This window comes from Onychomys torridus, chromosome 1, assembly GCF_903995425.1.
Source record: "Onychomys torridus chromosome 1, mOncTor1.1, whole genome shotgun sequence".
In the NCBI taxonomy this organism is placed as follows: domain Eukaryota; kingdom Metazoa; phylum Chordata; class Mammalia; order Rodentia; family Cricetidae; genus Onychomys; species Onychomys torridus.
In genome coordinates, this window is record NC_050443.1 from 4,272,578 (window position 1) to 4,294,019 (window position 21,442).

The 21,442-nt window shown below is 53.3% G+C and overlaps 1 protein-coding gene across 3 annotated transcripts in view; it reads right to left on the bottom strand.

The window, feature by feature from the left end:
* Znf787 (zinc finger protein 787) overlaps positions 1–19,168 on the bottom strand; it is a 23,038-nt gene extending 3,870 nt beyond the window's left edge. The window contains exons 1-2 of one of the 3 annotated variants that reach the window (XM_036206520.1): positions 19,004–19,168; positions 5,560–5,648 (exon numbers count right to left, since the gene is read on the bottom strand). In XM_036206520.1, the coding sequence (XP_036062413.1) occupies positions 5,560–5,638 (79 nt within the window). In that variant the 5' untranslated portion in view covers positions 5,639–5,648; positions 19,004–19,168. Of the gene's footprint in view, positions 1–5,559; positions 5,649–18,053; positions 18,302–18,747; positions 18,965–19,003 lie in introns of those variants that run through there. The other 2 variants (XM_036206510.1, XM_036206527.1) reach the window with 2 other exon arrangements.
* Positions 19,169–21,442: the final 2,274 nt, after the last annotated feature.

Here is a 21,442-nt window from a genome sequence, read left to right on the forward strand (position 1 = left end):
GTGTCATAAGAGGGTCTGGGAGATGGCTCAGCAAGCCAATGTGCTTGCCCTAAACCCGACAATCTGAATTCAACCGTAATACCCACATTATGGAAGAGAACACCAACTCCCTCAGGTTTTCCTCTGGCCTCCACATGTGCGTGGTGGCATGCTTGCCCCTACACCCTCCCATGTACACACAAAATACAAGGTATAACACTGAGTTTAAAGATTCCGAGTGCCAGTGTACTGTGTATGTGCATCTTTGAACAGTCTCTGCAGTCATGACATGAAGTCTGAATGTTGAATACAGCAAGAAGTGTGGGAGCTCAGGACAGAAACCTGCAGGGGGTGGAAGAGGCATCCACCGCCCCTCAGGGCCATCAATGGCTAAGGCAGTAAGGGGCAAGGAGAACTCTGGTCTGGCATGTTCCTTCCTTAGGCTCTGACTTTTTCTAAGTTTCTGGTTATTCAGTTAAGGTACCTGTTCTGTAAATAAGCAGACCGTTAAGTGCTCAGAAGGTGGAGTTCCGTTTTTAGCTGCTGCCTAGGCTCTACAGGACGGTCGGTTCTGAAAAGCAGTGGAGTTTGGCAGGGGCACTGTGGACATTTAGCACAGGGGCTGAAGAGTCAGCTTATGAAGTCAGCTTCTCCCAGGTGCACTGTCTCGGGAAAAACAGGACTGGCTCAGCTGTTAAGGGCACTTGTCCTTGCAGAGAACTCAGGTTAGATTCCCAGCACCCACATGGTGCCTCAAAACCATTTGAAATTCCAGCTCCAGGAGCTCTGACACCTTCTTGACCTCCACAGGCACCAGGCAAGCACGTGGTATACAGATATGCATGTAGGCAAAACTCTCATACACATAACATTTCAAACGATTAGAAAGTAGGGCCCTATGGCTCTGCTAGCTACACAGTATACTCATGCCACCTCGGGACTAGTGGGCTGCCTGCCCACCCCTTTGTAGCCCAGCCTCACCAGAGTCTCGTGATGCTGTCGTTTCCTCTCCCAGAAGAAAGGCTCCTTGGATTGCCTTGGGACAATGCTCAGATCATGGGCCAACTGCACACAGAAGGGGCAGCTACTGTTTGTGGGATAGCAGCTGTAATGATTTCAAGACACCACATCAGAGTCAAGCTCTTGGTGCTCGGCTCACTTTGGGAGGTTGTAGGCAGGTTCTCTAGTCTTCACCAAAGTGACCAAGTGAGTCTCTCTCTTCCCAGTATCATATAACACAAAGACTACAGGCTGGTCCTGGTGGTACAGGTCCACAGTGTCAGCTACCTGGGAGGCTGAGGCCTGTCTGGGCTATGAGTTCAAGGCCAATCTAGGCAACTTAAAAAGATCTTGTTACAAATTAAGAAGTAGAAAGAGGGCTGGCAATGTAGCTCTGTGGCAGGGCCCTGATCTAGACTGTCCAAGGCTCTAGGTTGGATCCCAGTACCACAGCAAAAACAAGCGTTAGTTTAAATTCACCAGGCTAAAACCGCCCATCTCTGATGTGAGCCTCTGCGATGCTTCTTGTCCTCCCTGGGTCCAGGTGCCCTCAGCAGCATCCCATTTGTTTTATATGCCACTTACCCCAGACCCACCACTGACAGCTTTCCAAAAGCAGTACTCGGGAGCAAAATCAGTTAGTGCCTGTTCTGGGTTTTGTTTTCAAATAAAAACTCGTGAATCCAGTGGCAATAGCCATATGCACTCTCAGCAACTGAAAGCTTTTATTTAACTTGACACAGTTCCCATCGTGACTGTGGGTGACGATGGGATCACAACACAGCAGTCACTGACTGTTGACCATGCTGCCTTCTGGGGACAGGCACACTAAATGCCCTAACGAGTCCCTTTCCATTTTCACAGCATCTCCACAGGTAGGTGTCTGGTCCTGTGCTTGAAGCCAGCCCCTGCTCACTGCCACCTTTTGTCTGCCTTTCTGGTCACTGGGACTGTCCAAAGCTCAATCACCATTACATTTCCGGTAAAGGCACACAGGGAAGGGGCTTAACTGGGCTCTTTTCTTTGTTGGTACCCTTCAAATCCTTGGCTCACCCTTCTCACCCTGAGGATGGTCACAGCGGTGCTTTTCTTGGGCTGAAATGTTGACAGGAAGTCTACCCGTTGCCTTTACTTTTCCTTATAAGCTACTCATTCCTTCTGCCAGGAAGTTGGATTTTGATTTTCAACAGGTGGGATCATCACCCCTAGGCATGTGAAGCAAGTGCACTCACTGAGCCACATCCTGGCCCTCAGCTCTTTATAGCTGCTCTCAACGTTTGTGACTTGTTCTCTCAACAGAGCTCAATTTCAGGGCTCTCTTGAATTGGATTTTAGGATGGATCTGTATCTGTGTGTGCATGTCTGTATAAATGCATGGCACAAGTGTATAGGTAATGGAGAGGCCAGAAGACGGCACTGGACTCCCTGAAGTTGGAATTACAGGCAGTTGTGAGCTGCCATGTGGGTGCTGGGAGCGTAACCTGGGTCCTCAACAAGAGCGGCCAGTGCTCTTAACCACGGAGCCATGGAGCCCATGAACAGTTCTGCCATATACTCTATTCCTTTGCTTTGCATGCATCAGGGTTTCAGTCTAAATGTATATCGCACTTTCTCCGCCTAACTTCAATATTCTTATTGAACATTCAATATTCCACTTTAATCTTCTAAAACTGTCATTTTTGCTAGGAGATAGTGGTGCACACCTTTAATCCCAGTGCTCAGGAGTCAGAGGCAGGCAGGTCTGTTTGAGGCCAGCCTGGTCTAGAGTTCCAAGACAGCCAGCGCTACAGAGAAAGCCTGTCTCAAAAATTCGAGAATAACTAACTCATCTTCATCTTACAGTTATCCTGATTTCCCCTTTTAGAACTTTAATTCTCTGCATTGCTGAGGCGGCTGTATGGGTGCAGGTGCTGAGTCACCTCCCCAGCCTTCCTCACCTTTACTATTTTGGGAACAGTGTGCTTACTCACTTGAGTTCTCTCTAGTGTTCCATTCTGAGGGCTGGGGTCACTCCTAACCTCTGCTGAGTTTGTCCCATTTAAGAGTTCTAGACTCACATCGTGTGTGTGTGTGTGTGTGTGTGTGTGTGTGTGTGTGTGTGTGCGCCGTGTCCTCTCTCAACACACTTAAGCGATCTGGACTTCTGGGAGGCATTCCCAGTCACCTGTTTGCTTGTTCACAGAACTCCTTCCAGGGCCCAGGCCACAGTTCCTTTGACAGGCAGGTGTCCCTGGCCTGTGAAGCAACAGGAGGGAATTCTTGCTGTTTGTGTACTGTGGTCACACAGATGCCACCTGCCGCCCCTTTTCCATCAGAACACTCTCTCCTGCCTCCCTCCCTCCTGCTCACGATTTGTTCTAGGCCGTGCCCTGCAGGGCTGTACCTAGACGGTTCAAGAACCCAGGTTTCTTCTCACTGGCCTCCCTGGCCTCCCACGTCCCACACAGTTCTGCACAAAACACCTATGGATAGCTATGGATCCCCAAGTGTGCCTCTGCCCCCAAACTTCCCAATGAACCCTTGAAGGCCATCTCCCCCACCTCCTTCCCCTAAGCCACCCTACACACCCAGGCTGAGGTGGCTTATCCCGTAAGGTCTGCTAGAGCTAGCAGCCATGCTCAAGGCCTAGTATTTGTCAGTGTGGTCTAAGGGCCTGGGGTTTGGTTATACGTTGCTGTAGTCCTACACGGGGACCTAGGAAGATTCTATAGTTTTGAAGTGAGCTCTCCCAGCTGACTGAGCTGCATGGCTGGTGAGTGCTACGTTCCACAGGAGGACATAGCCTCGTCACCCAGTGGAGACTACCACGACACCAACTGAAAGCCCCTTTCTATTAGGACTACCCTACTTCTCCTTCTGGATAGCCTGTCGCTGAGCTAAGGACCAAGACAGTCTGGAAGGATCTCTCTGGCCGTGGCCACTGCCCATCTCACATGGCAGCTGGAGTAATCGGGAGAAAAGGAGCCTGAGAGACTGGCTGCGAAACTGCTTCAGCCCCAGGGAGCCCCAGCTCACCTCTGCAGCCCATCCCTAGGCAAGCTGCTCAGCTTCCATCCCAATTCCATCCTCACAACCCCACCAATATCCTTCTGAAGATAAAGTGGATCACCAGGCAGCCTGACCTCCAAGGCTCTGTGCACTCGTGAGACCCACATGGAGGCCGGCGATGATGTCGATGATGTCAGATACACCGGGAAGTACCATTCTCAGTAACAGCATTTGCCTCTCTTGGTTGAACAGGCTTCCCAGAAACACGCAAGAGTCAAAAACAAAATAAAATCTAAAACCCTGCCATCTAATTCTCTGGGATGCCTCTTGCTGTCAGCAACCCCTCAGCAGAATGAGGCAGCATGGCTTGCGCTGTCCAGAGCCAGGGCTCTGCTGAGGACCACCTTTAGAGGCTCGTCAAGAGTGTGATAAACAGGCCAGCACTTAAAGAAGGCAGAGCCCAGGGAAGCAATGTCAGAGTGCTGGCCAACCCGGAATAACCGGAGGATCTCAGTAAAGGGCTGTCGTAAACTGAGGGTGTCACTGATCAGGGACTCTCACACTGCTATGGGCAGAAAGAAATCAAACTGGGCCCAAGCAAGCAAACATGCCTTTATTTCTCTCTGCTGCCGACTGGATGTGCTGTGACTACTGTTTCAAGCTCCTGCCCGTGATTCACAGCATGATGGACTGTAACCTGGAATTAGAAGTTCAAATGAGCCCTTTCTCCCTAAGTTTCCACGTTGAGTGTTCTTTCACAGTAGCAGAAGGGAAGCCGCCACAGTCTGTCTGTTCTTCAGGGGCTCAGGGTCGTGCCACACTTGTCCTGTAACCCCACACAAATAAGCATGTGGCTGTGTACAGGTGGAGGTGGCGAGGCAAGCAACCAGGGGCCATGGCAGCTACGTCTAAGGAACACCGAAGCCATGTGTTGGAAGCACCAATTTATTAAAAGGGAGGAAGCCAGAGCCATCTGCCCCAGGCAGCAGACACAGTGTGCGTTGTGCCTTCTTGTCACCACGCTGGTATCACCAGAGAGAAGGCTGAGGGTGTCGGTGGGCCAGCATGGGTTTACCCCCAAACCTAGGCACCACGTGACCCACCGGAGTTTTGTTCCACCCAATTGCTTTATTAAACAAACAGAACACATGTGCCAACACTTGAAAATGAATGGTTTCACACTTAACCCAGCCCACCCTTCCCACATCTTACCGCTGACTACAGATTCCCCTTCCTAGTCCTTCACTCATTCATTACAACTTGTAGGCCTTGGGTTTGGGGGCCACCCTGATGGGAGGAGCACCCATAAAGCAGTGCAGTGCTCTTGGAACCAGAACAGGGCACAGGGCACAAAAGCGGTGCTCAACAAGAGCCAGCTGGAGACATGAGGCAAAAGGTGCCCCCAAAGATCTGGATGGTCCTGTTAAAGGACCCTTGGGGAGCGGACCATCAGCCTCTCATTCTAAGCTGTGGGTGTGGGGCTCTTGGAGGGAAAGGGGCAGGAGTCCAGGCACCCCACAGTGTCAAAGGATGGTTCCCCAGCCTGGTGGAAAGGCAGTGGGGTTGGCTGAGGAACCACCGAGGCCACCTCACCTGGGTTCTCATGACTGGCCATCTGCTGGTCCTCAGAATCCAGCGGCCCCGGAGACCAAGCTTCTTCCCGCAGCTCCATGTCTGGGTCCCTGTGGGAAGGGATAAGGCAGAAGACAGAGCTTACAGGTGGTGAAGAGAACAGAGCACTCTCCAAGGCAGGCAGTCACCTAGCAGACCGAAGCCTGCACTGAGACAGCGGTGGCTAAGGCTGCAGCACCCGACTCAGGAGATAAGACTGTTCAGCCCCCACTGGCTACACAGGCTGCAGCCATATTCCTGGACCCCTCCCCAGATCCACCCAACTGGAATGTAGCAGAGCAACTCCATCGCCATGATTCAGTTTCCTCATGGGCAGGATGGAGAACAGAGGGGCATGGGGTTACACGACCATGCAGATTTGACACTTGGGGGGAGAGGCCATTACACCTCCAGAGTGTGGTAGTGACGCTCAGGTACAACTGGGGAAAGGGAGCAGTGACAGGAAACTCAACTTCTACACTGAATAGGAGCAACAAAAGGAACTGCAAAGGCAGAAAGCCCGACTTCCTCCTCCGGCATTCTGGGCTGACTGGCTGCCCGACGTATAAGCAGGCAACTGCAGGCAGGTCTGGACAAGCCTGCTCTACAAGACAACACTAACACTCGGGTCTGCCAGGCCAGGCCAGGCCTCAGCAAAGCACTGAACCACAGGTCCCCTACCAGCACAGCCACCTGGGACCCTCAGCTGTCTTCCTCCTGGCTTCCGAGAGCCTGTGAGCAAGTGAAGACCACTCTCCCTGCCAGACCGTTTGAGGTGAGTCACTGTCTACCCACATCTACCCCAGCCGGCCTTCTCTCCTCCTCAGCCCTAGCGCTCCTTCATGTTACACCAAGTTAGTCTGCCCTCACACGTCCACTCCTAAGCTAGCACTACCCAGAGGAATCCCAGCACGCACAGCGGCACCAGGTAGCCCAAATGCCCCAGAACAATGGTAGGAACACACAGCTGACTGAAACTGGGCCAAGGAAAGTCTTAAAAGACAAAACTCAATGAATTCCAGCATTTGGTCCTGCCCCAGACCTGGCTCAGGAGGGAGAACCACACAAAACAGACAAAAAGACCCAAGTGGGCCCCAGTTCTGGAACCAGGTCTGAACAGTCCCATAAATGTGCACAAGGCGGCCATGTGGCCCAAGAGCTGGGTACAAATGCTTATAGGAACCCTGGGTGATAACTGGGAGAGAAAAAACCCAAAACTCTGAAAAGATTCTCAAAAGAACAGCAAGGTTTAAAATGGGAAACCTGGAAGGACCCATCAGTCTATGGATGGGGCAGAATGTCAGCGAACCATAGGCGTCTGGTTCCACAGCGAGCGTGTGCATGTGTGGGAGTGGGGGTCAGGAAGACAGTCATGGGTCACAGGAATATGACACCAATAGATCCTCCTGCTCACAAAGGAGTCCAAATCTCCTCTGTTCCCTTCTTCCCCTCAGCTGACAACCTTCAGGACTATAACACAACAGGCAGATGTGAGGGCAGACACCCGTCAGGACACCACCAGGCAGGAGAGGACTGCAGTCCAAGGTCTGTGGGACAGCAGTGACTCCCTTTTCTTCCTCTTGAGACATGCCCTCTGTGTTCCAGGGGAGTAAACGACCACATCAAGGACAGGAGCCAAGGCCAAGGGACGTCTGAACAGACAAGCCTCCCATGCACATTCCACAACACAATTCCAGTCACCAGCACAGAAGCCTCAAGGGCCTTGCTTTCACATGATGCCCACACACAAGAAGGCACCTGGATTTTCTTCCGGGTAATCTGCTTGGCGGCAGCTTACTTTTTGGACATAGCGGGGAAACTCTAAGAGAGTGAAAGTTCCATCTCTCCTACACAAGACACAAGGCTGCAGGGCTCCCAGATGGCATGGCATAGCACCAAAACTCCAAAGGAAGCTAGGTATGGTGGTGCACATGTGTTAATAGCAGCACCTGAGAGGGAGGCAGGAGGATCCAAAGTTCCAAGCCAGCTTTGACTCCACAATGCATCCAAGGCCATCCTGGGTTACACCAGCTCTTGTCTCAAAGTGAAACAAGCAAGCAAACAACTCCAGGAGAACTCAAGTACACCAGCAAAGTGCGAGGAGAACTGTCGCCTTGGAAAACAGCCCATTTCTCAAATGGTAAGGAGTTACCACGTAACCCTGTAGTTGCACTCTTGACGTACACCCAAGAGAAGAAAACACACACCTGCACAACAGCATGAGTGACCAGGTGTGCAGCGCTGTGTGTGTGTGTGTGTGTGTGTGTGTGTGTGTGACAACTAAAGGGCAGAAAGCCGGTACTAGGGAAAGAAACAGGCCTATTATCCCGTGTGCATGGACTTCCCAAGGTCACAGGCCTGTTAAGCCCAGGGCCACATGGTTGCATGAAATGCCAAAGGTCACTACACCCAGGGCACCACAGTATATGACTCAATGTACATGAACTGCTAAGGTCACTAAGCCCAGAGTCACAAGGTGCATATATGGCTCCAGGTACATGAGCTACCCAAGGTCACAAAGCCCAGGGCGCCAGAAATAGGTTCCTGTGTGAACTGCCCAAGGTCACTAAACTCAGGATCAAATAAGCCCAGGGCCACATGGTATAAGATTCTGTGTGTGTGTGTGTGTGTGTGTGTGTGTGTGTGTGTGTGTGAACTACCAAGGTCACTATGCCCAGGGCCACTTGGTGTAAGATTCTGTGTGTGTGTGTGTGAACTACCAAGGTCACTATGCCCAGGGCCACTTGGTGTAAGATTCTGTGTGTGTGTGTGTGTACTACCAAGGTCACTATGCCCAGGGCCACTTGGTGTAAGATTCTGTGTGTGTGTGTGTGTGTGTGTGTGTGTAAACTACTCAAGGTCACTAAGCCCAGGGCCACATGGTGTAAGATTCTGTGTGCATGAACTTCCAAGGTCACTAAGTGCACGGCCACATGGCATAGGACTCCATGAGTGTGGACTCTCTAGATAAGTCCACAGACAAGAAGTAGACTCAGACCAGGAAGTGGTGCATGCCTTTAATCCCAGCACTCCGGAGGCAGAGGCAGAGGCAGAGGGAGGCGGATCTCTGTGAGTTCAAGGCCAGCCTGGTCTACAGAGCAAGTTCTAGACCAGCCAGGGCTACACAGAGAGACCCTGTCTTGGGGGCGGGGGATGACACCAGCAGCAGCAGCAGCCTAGTGACGAGGACAGGGAGTGACTGAAAAATAGGTGTGGGCTTCCTGACAAGGACTGAGAACACTCAGGACTAGACAGCAGTGACTGCTATGTGACTGAGTATAGTAACTCACCCAATGATGTGCTGTGAAACAGCTATTTCCAGCACACAAATACCTTTAATAGAAAGTCAACTTTTAAAAAGTATACATGCCTGATGAGTATAATACCGTCAACATTACAAGTCCCTGAGAGAAAGAAAACAGACGGGCTCCAGGCACTGCCAGGGGTCAAAGAGGTGGACAGAGAGGGTTGTCCTACGAAAGGCTGCTGCCAAGTGTGACACTGTGTTCTCATTTGAATCATAAACCCAGAGACCAAGCAGCCGGGAATTCCCAGCTCCAGCCAACTTCCTGCAGGGAAGAAGGCCGGGCTATGGGCTGAGCTTTCTACTCACTTCACCCCTGCAAAGTGCCTTCAGTGGTCTGAGGAGGACAGCCTCTACTTCCTGAAAGCCAGGCAGCCTTACTATTCTGACCAGGCAGTGAGGCAACCCTCAAGAGGGCTCAAGCCCAAAGAGCTCACAGGGTGAGAGGCAACGACGACGCAGGGCCTAACGTGCGCTGGTTGGAAAAGGTTTGCCAGACTAGCCAATTCCTACTAACACTGACACCATGCTGGCTCCCCTCAACTGGTCACATCTTGTATATTCCTAGTCACCTATTAAGAATGACAGTTTTGGTTTGCACTATGATCCAGAAAGCCTAAAATTTTTTATATCTGGCCAAATAAGTCTGGTTGACTGCTAATGTTAAAGAGCAAGAGATACAAAAACAAGGACAGCTTTCCAAGCCAAGGACCGTGAGAGCCAGGCGGAGAGCCCTGGGTCGGGAGCAGAGCCAGCAGGAGGCGGCCTAGCTTATACTCCAGGCCATGTGCTGCTGTGGTGATTTTTGGCTGTGAAGCCAAGTGTTATGAGTAAAGTCCCCTGAACCAAGGAAGCACACAGCACTGGTGGGACCAGGGTAGAGGAAGGGTTGGCTCCTACCCCATGGGTGAACTAACACATAAAATGAATGCTCTGGAAGGCGTTGAGGAGATGGATAGCTCAGTCTGCAGAAGCCTGCCACACAGCATAAAGACTGGAGTTCAATCCCCAGCACCCACGGCAGTACAACTGGGCCCCAGAGCTGGAGAAGCAGACACAAGGATTCCTGAGGCTTGCTGGCCAGGCAGTCTAGCAAAATGGTGAGCCCCAGGTTCAGTCAAAGCCAGTTTTCAAAACTAAGATGATGACTGGGAAAGACTTGCCGTCAATCAACACCTGGCCTCCACACTCACACAAATGCCCTGAAAGGTTCACACTCAGAAGGAAGGGGAAGGCATTCTGTTCCTCCTGCCTTGTCACACAGCCTTTTTGTCTTGTGCCAGGCCCCTGTTGGCAAGCTGGGAAGCCAGAGAGGTGCAGCAGGCCATGCACACAGTAGCCTGGGTTTATCTGTGGGGTAGAGGCAGATCTTCAGCAAGCCTCAAAGGTGCCCTTCTTATGTCCTGACTCCTCTAGGTAGCAGAGCTGTAGGGCCGTCTAGGTGGCTGCCTAGGGCAGCACATAGTGCTCAACAGGAGCCGAAACACCTGACAGACATACGCAAATGAGTTGAAAGCAGGTCCAGCACTAGACAGGGGCACATGCCTATCTTCACTGGCAAATCTCAGCCTGGAAGCCCCACCTCAGTGTTACCACAGGGGCACGCTGTGACCCTGAGCAAGTAAAAGCTCTTAGGGCTCAGCTGTGCCCTTGCAGGGCCGTGAGAAGCAGCTGCCAGTGGCACCAAGCTTGTCGGGATGAAGTCAGGGACTCTTGCCAAGGCTTTAAGAAGAAGGGCATCCAGTCCTCTTTCGTCCCACCCACGGGTCCACCCATTCATGAAGACAGCTCCTGGCCCTCTGGTTCTAGCTCTTGAGGCGCAGGGCCACCTGAGATCTCACAGCCTGGGGAGGAGGATGTGCGTCTGCAGGGGAGGAGGCAGAGGAACCAGGCGAGCCTTAGGAGTCACAAACCTGGCTCCCTGGAGAAGAGTCCAACCTGAAGACAAGAAAACTCTAAGATGTGCAAGGGTGTTCAGTGGCAAAGCTTATGCCTGGCATGTGATGGACACCCTAGGTTTGATCCTCTAGGTTCAGGCTCTAGCACCTCCCAGGAAACAAGAGTCCAAGCAACCCGATGCTTCTGACCAGGAACCCTGGAGGTGCAGCCTACCCTTGCCTTTCCTCCTCCTCTCTCAGCCAGCACCTCTAGCCTCACAGACGCTCACCCTGCTCTGACCTCCACCTTGCAGAGGTAGAAGAAAGGGCACCCCCGCCCCAGCCCCCAGCCCTCCCAGCAGAGCCCTTAAGCAATCCAATTAGTGCATGGATCTGACAGGGTTATTAAGCCCAGACAAATTATTGTTATTATTGTTGTTATTAGGTCCCACCCCTCTGGATGCCTGCCCACCAATTATCCCCTTGCTTTCTTCTGCTGCCAATCTGGCCTCCTCTTCCCCTGCCTGCTGGGGCTGGGTGCAGAAGCAGCCCCTCCTGCCCCTCATCCTCCCTCACGCTCACATGCTTCCTTCCTTCCCTCCACCAGCCTGGTGTCCTGCTCCTCTCCTCCCACCAGCAGGCAGGAGAGGTGGCATCCTAGCGCACCTCCTTTCTTACCTGCCAGTCATCTCCAAACCACCTGTCACCTTCCGTTGTCATCAGCAAACACACTGACTTTCTGTCACCAAGTGCCCCCATCTACTTCTGGGTCTCAAACACCATCACCCCCCAAATCCCTGGGGCAACAGCAAGGATACCAATGCCACCATCATCTCCCCCTTTCTCAAAGGCCCCAACCAAGCCACTGACTCCTCTGTTCTTTCCCTCTACTCCCCCCCCCCCCCACCCCAGGGCGTGCTTCTGGGTACCTCCCCTCACTGGCACCCCAGTTCTAGATGCATCCTGTGCCTCTCAAGACCCCTCTCCACTCCACGACCAATTAATCCTTTGTAAAAAGTTACTCGGGTCACATAACCTAATATAATAAAAACTGGGCAAACAAGCTGAGATGCATGGCTCAGTGGCTGCACAAGTGTGAGGACCAAGTGCACATCCCCAGCAGCCACATAAAAAGACTAGGTGTAAGCTGGACGGTGGTGGCGCACGCCTGTAATCCCAGCACTCGGGAGGCAGAGGCAGGAGGATCTCTGTGAGTTCGAGGCCAGCTTGGTCTCCAAAGCGAATTCTAGGAAAGGCGCAAAGCTACACAGAGAAACCCTGTCTCAAAAAACCAAAAAAAAAAAAAAGACTAGGTGTGGCAGTCCACACCTATAACCCCAGCGCCGGGAAGCAGAGCCAGGCCTATTTGGGGAGGGGCCTTGCAAGATGAGTTAGTCATCTACCCAAAAGGGTGAGCTCCAGGCTCAGTGTGACCCCATCTCAAAAAGCAAAGTAGGGAGGCTGGAGGGATGTGATGTGCAGGAAGTAAGAGCCTGACTCCTCTTACAGAGGACTTGGGTTAGGTTCTCAGCACCTACGTGGCAGTCCACAAATGCCTGTCCAGTTTCCGAGGACCAAATGCTTGTATATACACGGCACACATTAAACAGCTACATACACATTAAATAAATACGTAAATAAATCTTTAAAAATAAGCAGTGGTGGTACACACCTTTATCCCAGCATTTGAGAGGCAGAGGCAGGAAGATCTCTGGGGAGTCTGAGGCCAGCCTGGTCTACAGAGCAAGTTCCAGGACAGCCACAGCTACACAGAGAAACCCTGTCTTGAAAAAAACCAAAAATAATAAATAAAAATAAGACAGAGAAGTGACTGAAGTCAACCTCTTCGTGTGCTCACACTGATAAGCATCTGAACACATGCACACACAGAGACAAACACACAAACCCCCACCCTAGGCAAAGGGTCTGAATACCTTTCTCCAAAGAAGACACCCAGATAGCCAGTGGGCACGTGAACTGAAGCTTGCCCTGGGGAAATCCAAGCACAGCCACAAAGAGGCTCCACCTCACACCACAGGTCACTGTCATGGAGGTGCTGGTGAGAGGGCAAGGCGGTGCACCTACTCCAGAAAACACCTGGCAGTCCTCCAAGGTGAGGCAAACAATCGCCATCCACCAACAATCCCACTACAGTCTACAGCCCAGAGCACTGCAGGGGAAAAACTCCTGCCACATGGAAATCTAGATGTGAATGTTCAGGGAATATAATCACAAAAGCCAAAAAGCCAATACAGCCAGGCACTGGGGGCGCACACCTTTAATCCCAGCACTCGGAAGCAAAGGGAGGCAGATCTCTGTATCTCTGTGAGTTCAAGGCCAGCCTGGTCTACAGAGCTAGTTCCTGGACAGCCAGGGCTATATAGAGAAATCCTGTTTCAAAAAAAACAAAACAGAAGAAAAAACAAAAAGGCAGTACAAATGGCCATCAAGGGAAGCATGGCACTCAGCCACAGCAGGAGTGAGGCACTGACACACACAACAAAGTTGCACCTCGAGGCTTTCTGCTTGTAAAGCAGGTCAAATTCTGGAAAGCACATTCTGCTCAACTCTACGTAAGACAGCTAAAATAAGCAAACCCATAGAACAGCAGTTCTCAAGCTGTGCACTGTGACCCCGTGGGGGATGAGTGACCCTTTCAGATATTTATGATGCATCACAGCAGCAAAATTACAGTTATGAAGTAGCAATGAAAATAATTTTATAGTGGGGGTCACCACAAGGAGTTAGCCTCGTTTTGTAACAGAGAAATTTTCCAAAACCTCTTGTGGTGATGCACACACAAAGCAGTGACCATGCTGAAAGCCAGCAAATGGTGTGCTTGCTTTCAGTGGGCAAATTGTACCTTATGGGAAGGATCCTCAATTCAGTAAAACTGCCATTCATTACCCTGCCTAAAACAGCCCCATCACACAGACCCACTGCACTCGCCACAAAACCAAAATTCGCCCCCGCCCCCCCAGGACCCTGGTCCGGCCTAGGCTCTGCAAACTCCCATCTTCTTCCAGAGCCCTAATCTCAATGTCTGCCCCCACTGGGGCCATCTGGAGAACCCTGCCGCAGACCTTCCAGCTGCCTACTCCTCCTCCCTCTCAAGGGCTGACTCAGGCGTCCCTCCTCCTGTGCCCAGGCCCCACCTCCTATCACATGCCAGCTTTGTCATTATCTCTAATTTTCTTTCTAGTTCCTTCTGCGCTCCCCGAGGGCAGTCACAAAGTGTGCCAGGTACCTATCATTCCAGAATATGTTGCCGGCGGCCATCAGCCCAGTGTCCTGCTGTCCTTCACTAGAGTGCTCCACAGAGCAACCTCTCTGCTTTCCCTAGCAAATCCCTTCTGGCCTCCCTTGTCTGTCCCCTGACTCCAGGCTCTTCAGCGTCCTCTCTAACCAAGCCTTGCATCCAACACTCCTCAGCCCTGGGACGAGGCCTGACCGACCAAGAGATGAACCCCACATTTGCCACCACTGGGCTCTTACACTTGTCCTTCGGGGTGAGCCGTGAGTGGGACTACTCCATCTCATCCGGCCAGTTCTGGTAGTCACAATCTGAGAGCATTGTCTGCACCTCATCCGGATCTGAGGGTGTATTTAGACATGGCATGGAGCCAGGCAGAACTTCCCGGTCCTCATGGTCTCCCCTCCAGTGTTTTAGCTGATGAGATGCCTTGGCCTCCTAACTGGTCTAGTGCATCCACTTCCTGTGGGCTCTGGTCTCTTCAGCAGAGCATGGACACTGTCAATCCGGGATAGCAGGGCCTGATGATCAATATGGTCAGGACAGAGAAAGACCTGGGCCTCACCTACCCCAGGAGAGCTGTCTAGGTTCTTAATCCACTGTAAACCTGTGACACACCTGGCACTCAGCTGGAGCAGTCCCTGAGGGGCACCCTGATGCAGATCATGCATGTCAGCCATGGATGTGGAGCATTAGCCCTCAGCCTCAGCGTGTCTGCAGATCTTCAGGGTCACTCCTGAGCACCTGACTCTTAACCACTGGCATGGAACTGCAAACTGCCAAAAGCAAACCCTCATCAGGAATCCACTGTGTACGCTGGGCGATCACGAGGTCTGCACAGGTTTATCGATAGCAGCAAGCTAACCTGGGTTGGGGGTGGAATGGGATACCTACAGTGGGGAACCTGGGATTGGTGGGAGGGGCATAGCAGAGCTGTGCCTCCTGCTCAACTTTTCTGTGAACCTAAAACTCTCTGAAAACTACATCTTGCATTATAGACAGACAAAATACTCATGAGCCACCTCAGACCCACACTCTGGGCCGGGCTGTCTTCTAGGTGTGCAGAACCCACCTGGCCTTATGCCTCTCTAGATCTGCTGAAGAAACATGCCCAAGTGCCAAGGCCCAGCATCAACATTTCCTCCCCGGGAAGCCTTCCCAACTGCTCCTTCCTCTCTGCTGCAACTGTCCTCCTTAGCCACCAGTAACAGATCACATTCACCAAGTGCAGATTAAACCCCAAGCCCTGGGGTACATGGTGCTGTAAGCGCATAAGCTTGGATCCTGATCCCCTAAACTGCCGGGGAGAGGCCAGAGGACAATCCCTACAGGCAAGCTGCCACGGTCAGAACCTACCCCACTGCTGACCAACCATGTGACCGAGGCAAGGTGCCTCATCTCACCCTGTGCCAGTAGTAAATCATGACACATGCCCAGGACTGAACAAGAAACCTATAGGCACAGCAGGCAAGGAGAAGCATTTATTGCACAGCATAATCGTCGTCCCTGTCTCAGAGATGAGAAAGCCACAATCTAGACAACTGGGTGGCTAATACAATGTTAGAAAGCCACAGAGCAAACTCCAGGTCAAATCTGGGTCAGCCAGACTTCCTCTCAGGACACTGGCACTGCTCCCAATTAATGTTTGATCCTGTGGCTGAGTCCTCCGTCCTCTGCGAGAGATTCCTATCTTAACCCTAACGTTGCTCCTTTGGGTTTCCCACCCCCAAACATCACAGGGAATGTCCAGCAGACTGAGTCCTCCAAAGAAGGGCAGGAACTATACTCAGCCCTGAGCAACTGCCCCTGCACAGAGCCCCAAAGCAATGCTTTGAGCAGCCTGACCCTGAGGCTGAGATTTTATCTGATGTCTAGTCCCCAGCATTATCCACTTCAGGGCAGGCACTCCTGCATGGAGCCAGACGGAACTCCCCACTGGACACGGCAGAGAAGCCACTGTTCCGGGAGCACAAAAGGAGAGGCCAAGAGGCCAAGACAGAAGAGGAAAAGCATAGGAACCAGCAACCCGGGTAACTCTACAGCTCTCTACACTCCAGCTCAGCTTCTTACCCACTCTGCTGGTTGGTGAGGCCTCCACCACAGTTGACATGAATCAAGTCTCATCACCCACCCCAGCCACCCTAGCCACCTCGGCTTACCCCACTATGCTCTAGGTCCCCATAATAAGAGACTGGGTCTCAAGAGTCTTCCAGCCAGCAGTCCTGTATGCAGCAGTCTTCCTGACAGTTTACCCACAGAATGCGGAACCAGGACTCCCACCCAATGGCTAGCCCCTAAGAATAGGCCTGTGATCCCAGATCCAGCCTTGCCCCCAAAGAACTGTTCCAACAGAAGGGATGGCCCTACAATCAGAGGCCAGTTCTGGGCTCCTACTGACTATATTCTGAAGCTACTTTAGGGCCTAGGGCTCACAAATACAAGTGCAAGCATCTGTCCCAGCTTGCCAAAACCAAGGTGACCACCTCTGTCCCAGGGCCTCAAAGAACTTAGCCCCAGGTGCCTGCCAAGCTCTCAGAGTACGCCATCCAATCTGCAGTCTCTCCTCAATATGGAGGCCCCAAACCGGGTGCAGCCCTTGTTAGTTAGTCAGAGGATGCCAATACGGATATGGAAAGCATGTGAAGTGTATCTGGGCACCCCACCCCCAAGAGCTATGCCCATCAGTGACTACATAGTTGTTGATGGCCTTGAGCTATGCATCCTGCCATCTCCCCTAAGTCCCAGGGGCCCCTTGTCCAAGACCCACCAAGGCTAATGCCACTGCTCCTGCACTGAGATCACAGCATCCTTTCCCGGTAGGCCCCCAGAACTCCCTTGGCCACTCTGGTATATCTCCCCCTTGGCCTGAACAACTCCAAAAAGGGACAAGATCCTTGTCAAGTTGACCAGTGTCACCCACCAGCAGGCCTGGCCCATGGAAACCTTAGGAATTTTTCTCTAACCTATAGGGTGTCCCCACCAGAGCAATTCAATGTGTTGGGATTAGCTGTGTCTGGAGTCTCGACAGACTAGGCTTGTTCAGGAACTGTGACAACGTTCTCCATTTCAGGAGACTGAGGAGGAAACAGCCTGGGAAAGGGGATGTGACACATCCAAGGTCACAGAACTGTAAAAGAGCCAAGACTGGGACTCAGGAACGCTGGCTTCAGAGACCTTTTGAGTAGCTCTTGCCTGAAAGGAAAGTATGACCTGCCTCGCACTGGGGAGAAGACTGTTATCACCTCTACTGTGTCCTCGTGGGAACAGAGTGCTGTTTCTTATCTACAGCCACAGAACTCAGGAAGCTGAAGGATCTGAGCTACAGAGCTCTTAGTGAGGAATACTCCCAGGGGCTGCCACTCAGTCACTTCACCGTGGTCCAAGCCAGAGGATATGCCCTCCCCACTCCATCCTCAGCCTAGATGGAGAATAGATGAGATAAGCCAATCAGAATCTGATGTCAGAGTTCTCTGGGCCATGGCAGCACAGCACTCAGTAACTCCAGAGAGGCAGGCAGGGAAAGCTGGCTGCACTTCACCCAAGAAGAGGCTTATCCTTGCACCAGAGCTGAGGCCAGATCTCAACTGGATCCTCAACAAGGCCAAACACAGAGCCTGAATCAGAAACTACAGAGGGAAAAAAAGAAAACAAAACAAAACCAAGTCACTGCCTTTTTAATAACGCCCTGAGCAATTCCCGTGGACTGCGGTGGGTCAGGTCTCAGCGCCTGCTTCCCGCGCCTACTGAAGTTCATCTTCTATCATCCTGCAGCCCGGCCTGGCACGAAGACAGGCGGCGGCGTCGGTGCACTCTCCACTCCCTCAGCGCCTGGGGATCACTTTCCCCACTGACCTCTGCAGGTGCTGGGGCACTGACGCCTGGGATCTGAGGGTCACCCCGGGCCCTGCTCTGGTGCAGACTGGGCGTGGAGGCGGAGGGCGGGCGGGGCTCCGCGCGGGACCCTGCCCGAGCCGCCCCCGCCCCACCCCCGGGGAGGAAGGCAGCGGTCCAGGCTGGGCCGCACGGCCCACGCGGCGCTGACCTTGGCCTGGTGCTTCCCCTCCCGGACCTGTTTCCTGCCGCCCGTCAGCACGAGCGCGCGCGGGGGAAGGGGATGAATGGGCCTCCCGCCGCCTGCATCCCCGTAATCACCCGCCGGATCAAAGACCAGCGCACGGCGCCCGGGGCAGCAACGGGCCAGGGCGACTTGAAACGGGGATGGAGGGGACACGGAGGACTGCGGCCTAGACTGTCCCTGGGACGCCGTTTCCGGTCAGCCCGGTCCAGGAGGCGGGGGCCCTTCCCCCGTCAGTCCTCAACTCCAAGTCCCCCTCGACCCAAGGTCCCCGGCACTTCCGGCCATGGCCGGCGGCAAGTACGGACCGGGCCCCCCCCCCCCCCCAGCCCCGCTCCGGACTCCACCGCCCGCGTAGCGGAGGTGACAGACAGCTCGCACAGCCTCCGGAGTCGCGCACGCGCGCCGCCCCAGACCGCGGCGCCAAGAGCCCCCCGAGCGCGCGCGTGCGTGCGAGCTCCCCGGCCGCGCGCGCGCTCACGCCCACCCCCACCCCCCCACACACACACACACCCCTACCACGACGCGCACGCGCACTCGCCCGCTCCGCCGCGCTCGCCCTCCCGCCTCCCCACCCACCCCCGTCCGAAGCCCGGCTTCCAGACGCGCGCCCACCCCAGCCCCTCGGCGCACGCCCCCCTGAGCCCGAAGCCGCCCTCACCTCCTCGGCCCCGGGGCCGCCGCGCTGCACTCTTCCTCCTCTCGCCTGCCTCGCGGATGGTGGCAGCGGCGGCAGCGGCGACTCAGACCCTGGGGTCAGGGGGACGGGCGCCCAGGCCGGAAGTGACCTTCCCGGCCGCTTCCGCTCGCGCCTCTCCCTCTCTTCCCCCCGCCCGGGACGCCACCGCTTCCTCGCCGCTCTAGGCAGGCGAGCTCCGCGACCCCTGGCCTCCACCCCCCTCCGGCTCTATGGTTACCGAGAGGCGCCTTAGGACGCCACTTCCGGATACGTCTAGGACCCGGGTCCTCCGTCCGGCTCTATGGCGCCTCGCTCCGAGGGGCTCCGGCCCCGCCCCCTCCCAGGACCGAAGGCCGGGCTGGACCCGTTAGGCGCACACTTCCGGGTGCCGGGGCGGCCCCCAACCCAGCCTCCCGACTCGCGCCTGCGCGGTGAGCCGCCCGCGGGGACGCTCCCGCCACTCCGGTCCTCCTGGCGTCTCTATCATCGTAACCCCTTCCGCCCCGGGACGCCTCCAGGCCAACGCCGGTCTTTTGGAAACCTCGGTTCACGAGATCTACGATCCTGTATCTTCTGGACTGAGGGTTGTACTTTGGGACGACCTCATCTTGAGGTCTGTCCCCGTTTCGCAGAGGACCAGAGGTCACATCACCTTATTAAGTGACACAGCAAGAATGACGGAGCCTGGGCTCGAACCTGCAGAGTATGCCTCCAAATTAAGTGTTTCTCTGTGACTTAAACTTTGCAAGGATGCTGATGGTGAAGAAACGGAATGAAAGAACCCTCTCTATCTACTGCATTCAAGGCACAATTTGAAGCATAAATGTCAATGTTAGCTTCTCGGAGACAAATGGCATTGATCAGTGGCCCGTAACTAACTTCAGAAAAGCAGCCGTCAGGTGCTGCCCGTGTTTGGACTAAGCGAGAGTTGGGCCATCTTTGAAACAACCCCTCCTGCGCTAGAGAAAGTACTGTACAGCCTAGAGAAACAAAGCCTAAAGGCAAAAAGATACATGACACCTGAGGACAAGCTAAGAAAATGGAAAACATAACCGTTCCCTTAACAAGATGCCGACTTTATAAGCCCCAGAAGCACCACCCAATCTTCGCTGCCGGGGCTGTTAGGGTGCGTAGAGAAGTAGGAAATTCAAGAGGTGGCCTATGCGGAGCCCTGTAATGGAAAATCTCCAAGCTGCCAGTAATTCATGTCCAAGGCTGGATTTCCATGGCTAGATTAAAGATAAACCAGCCGGGACCTTTCAGCCTGAGATAAAGATCACGGGCTGCTTGTAACTGATTAAAAGGCTAAAGGTGAACTGATGGTAGGGGCTTTAAAATGGCCCCAAAGCCATTTTAAACAGAGTAAACAGAGGACAGTAAATATAAACAACTGCTCCTTCCTGGCTCAAAGCTAACAGAACTAAAAGGCAAGCTGACAGCAGTGAACGCTGTTAGTTATCATCCCATCCTGAGTCCGAGGCCACAACAGAGGAATTCTTAGAACGTTAAACTGAGTAATGTGAAGGTTAAGTGTTTCCTCCGTGGTGAGGGATGCATGCTCACTCGCCTCATACCCAGCTTTGTGTCCCCTTCAAGAGCAGCTATAAGGAACAAAGGCCCTGAGCACCCCCAGGCTATCTCCAAACTATCTTTTTTGTTTTTTCCCCTCCAGTAAGGTACAATTCTGCCTCAGCCTCTCCCACCCCTCCACCACCACCCCACTTTCCCATTACATCTCCACCCTGATGTTCAGGGCATACTCCCTAAATCCAACCAACTATCCTCAAGTCACTTTTTGTATCTGATTTGTTTGGGTTTCTTTCTTTCATTCCTGTGTGTGTGTGTGTGTGAGAGAGAGAGAGAGAGGGAGGCGGGGGGGGGGGGGGGGGGGGGGGGGGGGGGGGGGGGGGACTCCAGCTGGAGGGAGGAACAGTGCCACCCACAGTGGGTCTTCTTCTGTCAAGGAACCTAATCCAGATAATCCCTCACCGTATGCTTGGGGGCTAGTCTCCTAGATGACTCTAGAGCTGCTCAAATCGGTCATCAATCTTTTTAAAATCTTCATTCCATTTTTAACTACATGTGTGCATGTATGCCAGTATGTGCCCGAGAGTACAGGTGCCTGCAGAGGCCAGAGGTGTTAGATTCCCTTGGTGCCAGAGATACAGGTGCTTTTTCTGTTTGTTTGTTGTGTAGCCTTGGCTGTCCTGCAACTTGCTCTGTAGACCAGGCTGGCCTCGAACTCACAGAGATTGGCCTGCCTCTGCCTCTCAAGTGCTGGGATTAAAGGTGGTGTGTTACCACCACCCGGCATTACAGGAGACTTTAAGGTGCCCAACATGGGTGCTGGGATCCAAACTCAGGTCCCCTGCAAGAGGACCCAGTGCTCTTAACTGCTCAGCCACCTCTCCAGTCTGGCAATCAATCTTTTTTATTTATTAACTTGTTTTTGTTTTATGTGCATTGGTGTTTTGCCATGGGTGTCCGGTCCCCTGGAACTGGAATTACAGACAGTTGTTTACAGACAGATGTGAGCTGGGGATTGAACCCGGGTCCTCTGGCAGAGCAGTCGTCGGTGCTCTTAACCACTGAGCCATCTCTCCAGCCCCTTGGCAATCAGTCTTAACCATCACAGTTTCCCACACAAGGCTCGGTGACTGCTATGGTTTTTCACGGA